Raw genomic sequence first — 13,583 nt, 5'->3', positions numbered from 1 at the left:
TAATCTGTAGATTCAGTGCAATCCCTATCAAATTACCAATGGCATTTTTCACAGAACTAGAACAAAAAATTGTAAAATTTGTATAGAAACACAGAAGAACCCAAATGGCCAAAGCAATCTTGAGAAAGAAAAATGGAGCTGGAGGAATCAGGCTCCCTGCCTTCAGACTATACTACCAAGCTACAGTAATCAAAACAGTATAGTACTGGCACAAAAACAGACATAGAGATCAACGGAACAGGATAGAAAGCCCAGAAATAAACCTATGCACTTAAGGTCAATTAATCTGTGATAAAGGAGGCAAGAATATTCAATGGAGAAAAGACAGCCACTTCAATAAGTGGTGCTGGGAAAACTGGACAGCCACACGTAAAAGAATGAAAGAATGAAACATTCTCTAATACCATATACAAAAATAAATTCAAAATACATTAAAGTTGATAGCTTTTTTCCTTATCTTATCTACTTTATTTATTTATTTAACATCTTTATTGAAGTATAATTGCTTTACATTGTTGTGTTAGTTGCTGCTATATAACAAAGTGAATCAGCTATACGTATACATGTATCCCCATATCCCCTCCCTCTTGTGTCTCCCTCCCACCCTTCCTATCCCACACCTCTAGATGGTCACAAAGCACCGAGCTGGGATGAAGTTGATAGATTTTTAATGACTGATTGAATGGTTAGTTTTACTCATGTTTCTTGTTCATTTTGATTCATTTTTGTTAAGTTATTTTTTCAGAAAACTGTTTATTTTGTTCAGAGTTTCACATTTATTAGCATAAAGTCATTAATAGTATTCTTTTATTTTTAATTTTTTTACTTTCTCTATAGTTATGACTTTTATCATTGTTAATATTGTTTTTTCTTGATAAATCTTATGTCAACTTCTTTAGACTTTTCAAAAAACATATTTTAGATTCATTGATTCTTTCTATTTTATCTTTATTTTCTATTTTATAATGTTTAGTATCATATTTATTTTATTCTTTACATATGGTTTGAATTTAGTCTACTGTTGTTTTTCTAACTTCATAAGTACAACACTTAACTCAGTAATTTTTATTCTACCTTTTTTTCTCTAAGCAGTTAAGATAATAAGTCATCCTTTAAGGAATGTTCTGCCTGCATACCATAGTTTTGCTATGGTGTAAGTTTATTATCATTCTTTTCCAAGTATTGTCTAATTTCCATTACAATTTTTATTTTTTTGCTCATAAACTATTTAAGTGTTGCTACTTTTTTATTTACAGTATCTTTCTCCACCGGGTACTTGCTATTCACTTATTCCTTCAAGTTTATTCCTCTTGGACAGTTTCTCCTCCCTACAGAGTTAGATGTCCTAACTCTTCTGCCCCCATCAGTCTCCCAATCATCTTTGTGGTTTTTCCAGTTTAAACAGTTTTGCACAGGTGTAAAGACTTGTGTTCATGTACAAACACTTTCCTATCTTCTGCTCTGCCTCAGTGCTTGACCTTCCCTCCTCACTCTCTATTTGGTTGCTGTTTTCTAACTTTTCTGCCCTTATTCTGCATATTTTCCTGTGGGCTACTTTAAATCCCAGCCCCACTCTTCTTTCTTATATACATAGGAACAGTCCTAGGATTCTTTCCAATGGATAAGAAGTTGGCTTGCAGAGGTCAACTATTACCAACTTTCCAGGAATTTTCCACTTCTGTGGATTTCTCTTCTAGCACCTCGCCCCACCTTAACTCTGGCCTCATAGTGTTATTTATTCCATCCTGTGGAGTGAGAAGCAGTGGTGGCTCTCTTTACTTTTTCTTTGTCTTAGCTGAATACTGAACACTGATCCCAGTTCTCTTGACCCCTTTTTCCATCTTCAAAGTATGTATTTAAGGGCAACTGAGGTATATTTTTGTCAAGTACTAAAAAAGTCATGTACTAGATTGATTGTGTCTTCTGTTCACAGGTATGTTTCCCTGTCATTTTTAACAGAATTCAGTGATATCTCTCTATTTGAGTCATCTTAGAAAAAATAAAAGGCTAGTATCTTGATTCCTTCATTCCAGCAAGCTCAAGTCATCCTGTTGCAAAAAAGGCTTTTAAAGTTTCACTCCTGATTAGATACCATATGCTGAGAAATAACTCTCTCAGAGTAAGGTCTTCCTTTAGTTAAATACCAATTTATTGGGTTTTCCTCCAGAATTCCTCACCAACAGAGGAGGTATTGATCTGTCACCTGCCATATGTTTATGGTTACCCAAGCCACTGCCTTGGCAAGAGAGCTGAGGCCAATTCTGAGTTATAATTCCTTCAGGGCTGTATTCTCCCCCAAGTTCTACTGACCCCTCACCCCCAGAGAATATTTTTAATGGCCTGTAAGCAAAGCAGCTGAAAAGCGCACCTGCATATTTTTTGTTGAGACCTAGCGTGAGATAAAGCAGTGAAATTTATAGTCAGCTGGTATGGTCACCCACTATTGCCACTTGATATATAGAATTTGGCTCAGGTATGTAAATTGTGAGTAGATTATGGCCATCCACATGCATGTTCCTTGTTAGTGATGACTACTTTTAACACCAGAGGTCCTAATTTGTATGCAGAACACAGGCTTTCATTTTCAGTCAGATGGGCTCACAAAAGATTTTGGCCTTTAGTCCTATTTTTTGTCTTGGTATAGCTCAATCTCGAAACTCTCAAAGCTAGGACCTGGGTGCATAAGGAAATTGTAGAGTATGGTCAGCGGAAGCTACAGCAAGGCTCACACTGGGTTATATACCAGGTCCTGACAGTCTGTTCTTAGTGTCTACCCAGAAGTCTAAGAAAATGTGGAAACCTGGAGGTGAATTGGGCTGGGAATCAAATCACATAGTTGGTTTCTCTTGATTTTCTTGACTTTCCCCAACTGTTCATTAATAAAATAGAATTAAATAATTGAGCAGTTTAATAGTCTGGAAACAGTTTTTCACAAAACTATAGTAAGGTCTAAGCCCCAATAATTTTTATTTCTTTATAATTGGTAGAGCATTGCCAACTGGTATTAGCTGGTAACTGTCCTGCATGGGGGCTCACTCTGAGCTTGAACACTCTGTGCCCAAAGTATTTGAGAAAAGTTGGGAAGAAATGAGAACTGGTAATTCCAAAACTGTCCTCCCCAAACTGCTCAGTAGCTTAAGAAGTGGTTTACTCATGTTTCTTCCAAGTCCTGTAGAAAATAGTTACTTCATCTAATTAAAGTAATGCTTCTGGATAATTGGTATCCCTAATTACCTTTTGTGTTAATCAACAAAAAGTGGCAGTTGACCCTGAAATACCTAGGACTTAAGTTTCAAATTTATAGAATCCCACGGAGCATAGGACAGAAGTTCTTTGTTATCATAAACCATGGGTATTTTTCTAAAGATTTTGGAGTGGAAGGAAGAGAGAGAGAAATGCCTTTGAAGAAAATGGGTAGGGAGAAAGATTGTGTGTGTGTGTGTGTGTGTGAGAGAGAGAGAGAGAGAGAGAGAGAGAGAGAGAGAGAGAGAGAGAGAGAGAGGTGTTGGATTCCAGGAGACTGGAGGAAAGGACAAAAGCAGGAAAGTCTCAAGATTAGGTGATTCTCACTCCCTAAGAGTGGCCCACAGAGGGGGCAAAAGCCTCAGAAGCCTGCATAGTGTTTTCTGAGTCCTCTGGACCCTACGCACAGGGACTCACTGCTTCAACAAACATTCCTGTGCTCCACACGTGGCTCATGAGAAGCAAAGCTGCCAGTTCTGAATGGCCTGCGCGCCCTGGGACAAAGGGTTTCAGTGATGAGCCCAGAGTAGTCACTGAAGAGGGCTGTGGGGAGCCCTGATGTTATGTAGGTTCCTGGAAGCTCTGCATATCTCGGGGGGTTGTGGGTGCAAAAGAAGAATAGAGAGATTCGTCAAAATGTAGTTGATTTAAAGAAAAAAAGAGAAATGCCTCAGCTTTTGCTTACTTGAGATTTTCATCAAGATTCATATTTGCTAAAGAATGGTAAAATTTATACTAGGAAAGATCACAGAAACTGCTTACACTGGTGCCTTTATAAATTAGGCCAATTCCTGAAATTTATGGGTATTCCTCAACTTCCTGGTGTTTTAGTTAGCTCTGAACATCATTGATGACATAAATAAGTCTTTCTTTTGTCAGTTACATTCAAGTTTCATTAAAATATCTCCATCTTCAACCACCATTTTGGGGATCAAGTTGGCAATATTTATTAAATTTGGAAATGAAAATGAACAAACCATACTCGTGAACCAATAATTCTGCTCTAAGCCTATACTCCAGAGAAACACTTGAATGTATGCAGAGGAGACAGATACAGGTATGCTCGTTGCAACACTGTTTCCCCACCAGAAAGCTGGGGAAATATTTAATATCCATTAATAGCAGAATGAATACATAAATTGTGGTATATTTATAAAATGACATACATAGCAATTCAAATGAATGAATTAGATCCATACGCACCAATATGGACAGATCTCAAAAGTACAATACTGAGTGGAAAAGGCAAGTTACATAGTGTTACCATTTATTTAAACTTTTAGAATGCATAATACAATACTAACATTGCTTATGGATTATTGAGCATATAAGAAGTATTAAAAATGAAAAACTCAGGTGAATCGGATATAGAGCGATTCCATGAGAGGTTGCTTCTAGTGAGAGAGAGAAGAAAATGAAACTGTGGATTGAATACTAAGGGGACTACACTGTATCAGAAATGCTTTGTTAAATTTTAAAAAAAAAGTGGCAAATAACACAAAATGTCAACATTTGTTATTTATTTATTTATTATTTCTGGGTGGTACATTAGTGTTTGTTACAATGCTTTTTGCCCTTTATTTTAGAAGTTTATATAATTAAAAAAAATTATCCCCCCTTCCCCCTCACCTACAGCAAGTCAATACAATCTAATATCCTGTATTAGATATTTTATTGAGCGTTTTCTATTTTAAAGTCTCCTTTGCTAAACATGCACGTAGACAACTAACACAAGCTGCAGTCACCTAATGCTTTAGCAGAAAGGACAGGCTCTATGCTCTGTGTGTAGAGGGAGGGGAGGGCCAAAGTCAGGATAGGTGGAATTTCACTGAGCATTTGGAAAGGCTGCTCAGAGGTGGGGCCATTTGTGTTGGGCTTTATTGAAATCCCATTCATTCTTCAGGTGGAGCATTCTAGGGAACAGAGATATGAAAACTGCGCAGCGCCCTCAGAGAACAATAAGACATCTGGCATCCCTTGAGAGAAGAATTCTCACAGAAATGGCTGGGAAATGAGGATGAAAGCATGGCTGGAATCAGGTCTTGAGAGAGCCATCAGTCTAGGGGGTTTACACACTATTGTAAAAGTATTGGGAAGCCACAGAGTTTCTTAAGGAGGTGAATGATGTGATTTAGCCTATATTTGGGGGAAATAACTGAAAAAGTTATTAAAATAAAATACAACTTGAGAGTGACAGACCAGTCAGAAGGACGAGGTTAGAGATGAAGGACTATGTCTACCCTACAGGGTAGTCCCAACCTACAAGGACTGTAGGTTAGAGATGAGAAGGGCCGAACCAGGGGGGCATTTGTAAAATGATCACAAGGGAACAAGGCCAAAGGGAGACCTGTGGGTGGATCATCTAAGGCTTGGAGCTGAGGGAGAGGAGCCAGCAAAAGCAACTGTGTACAAGCCACTGGAGGGGTGAGAAGGAATGAAGAAACGAGCTTGATATCAGTGGAGGAGAGGATTTCTAGGAGAGGAGTTAATGTCAACTGTTCCATGACTTTCAGATAGATGAGGTTTCAGCTGATGATCTCCCAGAGAGCAGCTCCAGTCCAGTGATGAGAGAGGAAGGCAGGCTACAGACTATGACAGAGTGAGACATTGCTCATCACAGACGTATAATGGTAAAGAGAAGGAGAAACTCGGAGTAGTGGCTTTAGAAGAAAGAAAATGGATTCATAATTGTATCTGGTTTATTTTCAGATCCATTACATAATATCTGCCTTTCAGATATATAACATACAGAGCACCAGAATTATAATAAGATGGGTTATTTGGGAGCTTTTAATAAAGGGAGGCATAGCAGAGTCCTGACTCTTAGCAAAGGCAAAAGACTTACAAAATATCTCGTTGTGAATTATGCTATTCATTTCATTTATCATTTGTATGCAATACTGAACTGAAAGAAGCTTTCATAAGCAATTCTATAAGAGTGAAGTTCAGGGGTTTATAGAAGAAAAAAAAAACAGAGTTTTTAGACAAGAGTATCATTTTTTTATTCCTTGCTGAATGAGGTTTCCACAGCTTGAGGAAAGGGAGTCATGTTTTGGTTAACTCTTTTGGGAAGACAAAAAGGGGTGTTAATGAGAATTCTTTGCATCTCTAAAAACTTTATAACATGTAATACTAATAAAGAGAAGGCAGGCAGTCCAGGGAAAGCACTGAGTAAATTGCAGGTTGTGGAGGGGTGCTTGGGGAGTTTTGAGATGGCCAGAAATAGAACTGTTTCTCAAACTTTCTAGGCAGCCCAGGTGCCACCCAATCCAGGACTAGGTTTTCTCTGTGCACAGCTGGCTGTGGGTGGAACAGGTGTACTCACTCAAGCTGTGAATTGAAAACCAATTTCTTTGAGATTGCCGTAGTTCGAAAGTATTCCCTTCCTCGATTCACCCACCAGTCAGGCACAGGCACTGGATGTATTCCATGTCTGGAACCACTGAGGACAGTGAAGGTCCTCTCCATTCCTTTCCACGTGATCCAGGCCCATAGTTACAATATTTTGCACTTCATTAAACATGTTCGTTTCACCCTGGCAGCAGGAATTCTATCTCTGTTTTACAGAGGCTCAAAGGGGTTGCATGAAATTATCCTGACTGTCAAGAGGTGACGGGGAAGCTCAGCCCATAGGGGAGATTTTGCCCTTTATTCTTTCAATTTGGGAGAGTGTCAGTGGGACTTATTTACTCCTTCATATACCTCCCCTTTTAGTCCTTCTACCCAGGAAAGAAGAACTTGATATTCTGGTCAATGTTTGGTGTGCTCCTTGGTCCTTATACGAATGGTAAGGTCTCTGCGGTCCAGGGGCAGAAACAAGCGGTCCACTTTCCTCTTTGACACCGGGGTTCTTAGGAGGTGGGTCTCTTCTGACTTTGTCTCTTGTCATACATACATCTGGGCAAGTGGGGCAGGCCAGTCATTCCCATCCCCCCACTGCAAAGGCTGTGTGAGGTGGTTAAAGGTGAGTTCTGGAGCTTATAACACCCTGGGTTCAAATCCCAAACCTGCCCTTATTCTTCTACAGTTCCTCTGCTGATGGTTGTGCAGAAAACTCCAGAAAAGAGCCACCACACAGCACAGTGGTCTTTATAGTGGCTCTGCTCCCTGGAGTGTGCAAGGACATTCATCAGAGCAGAGAAAAAAGTAATTAGAGCTTCTCTTTACTACTTTTCAAATAAAAAGTATAACTTCTCTAATAATCCGTATATGAGTTCACACTGGATCCCACACCCTTGACATCTCAGCCAGTAACCCAGGCCCTTGAGGCATCCTGAAGGAAAAATGGAAGTTTCTCAACATGGAGGTGTTGACAGGGCTGCCCTCACTCATTTGATTTTACTATCTCGTGACAAAAGTGTAGTTTATTTGCCATATAGTGCCACCAAGGTGATTATTTTCATAAAAGCAAGACCCGAAAATGTTATAATTTTTAAATGCTTTGCAGTGAGAGGTGGAATGACTTTGAAAATATGTTCCACACAGAGGTTTGCCATTTATCTTGTGGCAAAATATTTAAAACAGTTGTTGAAGTGTAGAAGTCCTACATTTTTATTTTATGAAAAGATAAATATTTTAAATTTGCTAAATATTTTTGTGAGGGAAATGGCTCTCAACAGTATGCTGTCTAGGAGATATATAAAAAAAAAAAAATCCCACCAAATCTGTCCCTTTCGAAGGTAAAGATGACATTTAAACAATAAGTGAGAAAGTAAATGCTACTTAAAAAAGAAAATCTCACTACAGCGAGAGTCCTTCAAAAATGAATATTTGCAGATGTTTCCACTGCTGTGTGATTTTATTGCTGAAAATAATGTGTCACCTATAAAAACTCCTGTATTTACAAACTCTATGTACTTACAAAACAGGGGAACTGAATTCCCTAACCTGTTTTAAAAATCTTCCAGATGAAGTTATTCAGTGAATTTTGAACTGCTTTGTTTTTAAAAGATAAGGAAAAATGCCTTCCAATTTGTATGTAAGAACATCTGATTAAATCAGGGAAGATGGACATTTTGCTCTGAATTTTGGCAAAAAATTTTTATATACTTGGTAGATGGCAATGAGTTTTGTGATTTTGTAAACACAGCTAGTGATACACTTCAATTTCAAACTATATATTTTTGAGCTATCTTTTCAACTCTGATAGCAAATAAAATCAAGGAGTCAGGTAAACTGGACTTAAAAAACCAGACCTTCAAATAAATGAATCACAAAGTTTAAGCCAATTAAAAAAATGATCAAACGTCTTTTGCCACACTTATTATAAGGAGCAAAATATGTTTGTCCCATTAATTAAAAAGAATATTTATAATTATTTTTTATTTAATCTTTATGTCATCCTTTTAAATTTGTTCTGTGTTAAGAAGATGTAGATCTACACATATCCAGAGTACATGCTCAAAACCTTTTTACCATTGGGCATACCTAACCAGAAACTTGCTCTGTTCTCCTAAGAAAAGATGCAGTCAGGCTCTGGTGGTGGTAGGGATGCATTCCTGGAAGTGGGAACTCAAATTAGATCCTTTCTCTACAGGGTTACTATAGTGCAGCTCTGCTGAGTCTTGCTCCCGGAAGCTCACATTAGTAATCACTCTTCTCTTCAAATCCCCAACGTCCTGATGCACCTCCAACCATACTTTCTTCCAGCTACTGTTGGTGCATTTGTTGGTGTGTCCTCCCCACTTGCAATAATTACATGGTGCCCTTAGTAAGTTAGGCTTCCTCCAATCCCTGAATGCATGTTGATTTTCACTACCTGTTTCTTTGACCTTTCTCTTGAAGATTCTTCAAGCTGTTCTAAAACTTGCATCACAAGTTCTAGTTTGATAATCCTCCCTTGTGTCTACACAGCATTTCCAGCAGTGTTGCTGACACACAGGTTAACTGCCTTATTCAATCACAATTGCTTGCCAGAAAAAACAAAATGAAAGACAGGAACAGGGATAACAGCAGAGAAATAATGTCGGTTGTAGAACTCACTCAATTTGCGTTAAGCTGTAGAAAACTCACTGGCAGACCTGTAGCTCAAGAGAGCACAGAACAACCTATTACTCTAATTCTTGATAACTATAAAAACTCTCTTTATTAACATGAATTCAAAACTAGAAAAGTCAGTGGAACTGGTTCAGCCTGCCACTGAATTGTACTCTTCATACAGAATCCCTTTGATGAAGCTCTATTTCCTGTCCACTCAGAACAGGGGACAAACCTTCCTGTAATCAGTAGGAAAACTCTGGATGTAGACATCTCAGTTAAACTGTAGGTTTCTCTAGGGTGTAGATCACATCTCAGATCACAGTTTTTTTTTTTTTAATCCATCCCCTACATTCACAGTTCAAGGCCAGATGGACAGTAGAGCTTCAAGAGATACTTGCTAAACTGTGGATTGAAGTTGACTGGTGAAATGGAGCAATGAAGCTTGTAATGCAAAATCGCAAATATTGACTGCCAAATAATTTAATGTTATTTTTGGTTCTGAATATGACTGTATCTGACACTTCTGTAATATATACATTTCAAGAGCACATATTAAATTATTCTGTGAAAACATAATTCAGAGGAAGTTGAAAAACAACTTCAGTTTCTTACCCCGGTGCTTTTAAGTCTTTAACCTCTCTCTTTCCCTCTCAGTGCTGAGGTTGGATTTCTAAAGTTGATGTACTTTGAGCAAAACTCTCCAAATTCTGCCTCAGTTTCCTGATTTCTCTGGGAGGAAAGTCATTTAAGTCTGTCCCTCCTCTTTGCTCCCCATTGCTCCCACTTTCCTTTCCAGTAAAGCTGAGCTACTTGGAGGGCTACTGAAAGAATGCTTTTCTTCCTTCCAGGCTCCTGCTGAAAAGCATAAACAAGTACATAAACACTCAAAAAGTCAACAGTGGTTATTAAATATAGACTCCAAAGTTTTTTTTTTTTTTTTTTTTTTTTTTTTTTTTTTTTTTTTGGCTTCCAGCTTTTTTATTTTTCCCCTTTTACACAAAACACAGTAGGAGAAATAATACAGGATTAAAACCGCAAAAGTAGTTAATTGGTAGAACACACACACACACAAAAATCTAGGAAGACAAGCTTATTTACAATGAGGAAACACATGTAAATTGTGGTAGTCTGTATATGAAACATTAAAAAAGAAAAGTCAAACATATGCTACATGGGTGCCACTGTTTACAGCAATATTGAAGGGGAGAAAACAACACTTATTTAGGAACAGATATACCACAAGGTCCAGGTTTTACAGCATCAGTGCAATAAATTCACAAAACTATATTACAGCTAGTTAATCAGTTTAAGAATTGTTCCCAAATATGTCACATTTCCAGCCCTCAGAGGTTCATTCCTACAGATTTCAACTACTCCATCTATGGGGACCAAAAGCAGCCAGTGTTACCATAAAATGAGAATCTTGAGGCTTATCTTTAAAGGCTTATTCTGGTCTTGAAAAACTAGTAGGATTTTCTACTGAAATGAATCTTGACTAAACACAGGATGAGTTTTGTTCTTTATTGGCTGGTCTTGGAGTGAAGGTCACAGACATGACTCTTAACCTATTATGTACTTTAGTTTCAGTTAGCTGAAAATCTTAAATTAAAAGTATGCTAAAAATCCTAAATACCATCTTGCGTAAGCCTGCTACTAAAAAGCCCTTAAGGATGTACTAACTTCACGTTTAAGTGCACGGGAACAAGAGTTCTAAGCCTGTCAGATTCCCCATCTGGGAGGAAGGATCAATGTTTCCAACAAATTGCTAAATTCTGCACTAGGGAGACGCCAACACATACTAGGCCATGGAATTACTTTCATTTTATTCCATGAGGATTCTTCTCCCACAGTATCGAAACAGAATGAGGAATGAATCTTAACTGGTCTCTTCATCAGAAGTGGTAACCTTGGTTTCTGTATTCACGAAGCCAGGCAGTTGTTTAAGCAGAGTGTGGAAGCAGACAGTGGAACCAGCTTCCTGTAGTCACAGACCACGATCTTGTATCCAGCTAAAGCGAAGATCAACTTGCACAGTTCTCCCAAGCCACTGTTAACTGTACTAAAGGATGAAGTTCACCACTATATTATTTTAAAAGTAAGAGTTCAATTAACCCTGGGTGAGAAAAACCAAGACAAATGGTAATGATGAATGAGTTGTCCATATAAGGCCAGCTGATGACAACATACCCTTGAAGACACTGGGCATAAAGCCTTACTTGGCAAGTCGGAATTTCTACTAACTAAGGGCATAATAAGGGACAGCAAAGAGCTACATCTGTAACATTTTAGTATCCAGACAGCATAACAGACACTGTCCCCAAGGACAATGTATACGCCATTAATCACACTGAGTAAAGCAGATGCATTATTCATGTTTCTTTTCTTTTTGTTTGAGAAGCTTGTTTATCTCTCTTTTGGCCATTCCAATGTACTTCGAAATGATTCCATGTTGGTTTAGTCCAGGAAGCAAGAGTAAGAAAGTCACTATCAGGTAGGTGAGAAGGAGGTTGTGGACTTGCTGTCCCACCCAAGCAACCGCAGCAAGAGAAATGATCATGGTCATGAAGTACATTTTAGGCTTTTCTTCCTTTAGCGTAAAGAGGCGTTTCCACCAGCCCACAGCTCTGCGTCGAGTTTTTACTAGATTACTGCAAATTTCATGGAATCTCTGCTGTTGCTCAGTGGTCCATTTATTGGAGCCAAAAATTCTAGGCGCAAGAATGGGAACAAGGTAGTCAGCCAAGCACAAAAACATAACAAAACAGGAAACACCTGACAGAACGGATGGATCTAGATAGTAGATAGTCAGAAACACCAAAGAAACCACACCCACGATGGCAGGTGGAAACCAGGCTCTTTCCCATCGGAGGACTTTATCTGCCATCAGCATCACTTCTCCCCATCCTTGCAGCTGCTCTTCCAGACTTGCAGTCTCTGCAGCCAGCAGGTTGGTGCTGCGATTATCTCCTTCCGCCATTGTTCCCGAGGTGCCCCCTCAGCGAGCGCAAGACGCCCCCAATACCCTACCTTCCTCAGAGGCACTCACAACAACCCCAACCTAGACTCCAAAGTTTTAATGTTGCAGCTTCCCTGAGAATTTAGTTAAGAAAAGACCTGATAAATAGAAGCTCTGGACCAACATTTTTTTCTTGGCTGCCCCTGGTTACCTTTTGGTTTCAAGCAGTAGGTTGAGAGGATTGATTCATAGAAATACAAACAACTAAACTGACTAACTCTTGTAGAAGTTCCCAAGGCCCTAGTGCATTTTCTTATACTAATGTAAACCCAACTTAAAAATATATATACATCTTGGTGCTCTTTATTGCTTATTCTCCCATTTAAAAAAGTGGGAAGCTTGTCTTCCCTCCCACCTCTGTCTTTCCCCTGTAAAGCACCAGATTGAAGGAATGATAGAGATAGCACCTGGCACCTTTATAACATTCCCTTTATTGCAAAATATTAATGTTTCTCAAATATTATTTATGTTGAAGAGTATTATTTTCTAGACCAGTTTTTCCCAATTATTTTCCATTTCTATAGCTAATCTTGGATTTCATTTAAAGAGAGGTGAGAAATTGGCATAGTTTTAGTTAGCCTTCTAAACATGCCAATGTAAGTGAGGTTCAGAGGACCAAAGCATTTATTATGCTTCTTGGGTGGGGAGTTGGTGCTAACGGATTTCAGGTGCTTATGGGAAGAAGGCTACTTCAGGCGTGCACACACAGGCCAGGCGCTGTGAGTCAGTGATGCCAAAATGCACTGCAAAGATTTGATAACATTTTCATTAAAAGCAACAGAAAGAAAGCATGAAAAATATGATATACGGAGTAAGCCTCTTTTTTTTTTTTTTTCTCTTCATAAAAGGCTACCAAACTTGGAATATGTTCATGGTGCAGACTCCAGTCAACTTGACATAAATTACGAGACAACATTAGTTAGGTTCATTTTAACTCTCATCTGAAAATATATTTCTCATCCTTTATTTTGGCTTCCCTCTATCTCCTTTTTCTCTCTCTGTGAAGTACCATGTTTTCTATGGTTTCTTTGCAAAAACTGATCTGAACATTCTACTAGAAGAACATAAAGTGAGAGTTCATAATAATAAAATTTTTTTAAATTAGTACTCAATTTGAGAGAGTTCAGGGATAATTTCTGAGGAAAGCAAAATCTTTGGAAATTAGGAGAAGAATTTTTGTTTGGCTTAATTAAGATAGATGTGTTTATGGTTCATTCACGTAGTGGTAAAAAGAGTGACATTAGTTAGTCTTCGTTTGTTCCATGTGTGTGCGCGCGTGCGTTATGAGGCATTACTCTGCCAACCATCCTAAATCTTTAGCTTACTTGGTCCTCCATAGTCTAAG

At 38.4% G+C, this 13,583-nt stretch overlaps 1 protein-coding gene across 1 annotated transcript; it reads right to left on the bottom strand.

The window, feature by feature from the left end:
- Window positions 1-10,182: 10,182 nt before the first annotated feature.
- LOC130704796 (ADP-ribosylation factor-like protein 6-interacting protein 1) lies at window positions 10,183-12,274 on the bottom strand. Its single transcript, XM_057528259.1, has one exon. It carries the CDS (start codon window positions 12,197-12,199, stop codon window positions 11,588-11,590), a length of 612 nt encoding a protein of 203 aa, XP_057384242.1. The 5' UTR covers window positions 12,200-12,274; the 3' UTR covers window positions 10,183-11,587.
- Between the last annotated feature and the right edge of the window lie 1,309 nt (window positions 12,275-13,583).

The sequence above is a fragment of the Balaenoptera acutorostrata genome, chromosome 14 (genome assembly GCF_949987535.1).
Source record: "Balaenoptera acutorostrata chromosome 14, mBalAcu1.1, whole genome shotgun sequence".
Taxonomy (NCBI): domain Eukaryota; kingdom Metazoa; phylum Chordata; class Mammalia; order Artiodactyla; family Balaenopteridae; genus Balaenoptera; species Balaenoptera acutorostrata.
Note: the sequence above shows the minus strand (reverse complement) of the source record. Positions and strands in the feature narration are given on the sequence as shown.

Bases quoted from the DNA above. Each gene is read 5' to 3' on its own strand.
- LOC130704796 (XM_057528259.1), bottom strand. From the start codon at position 12,199: ATGGCGGAAGGAGATAATCGCAGCACCAACCTGCTGGCTGCAGAGACT.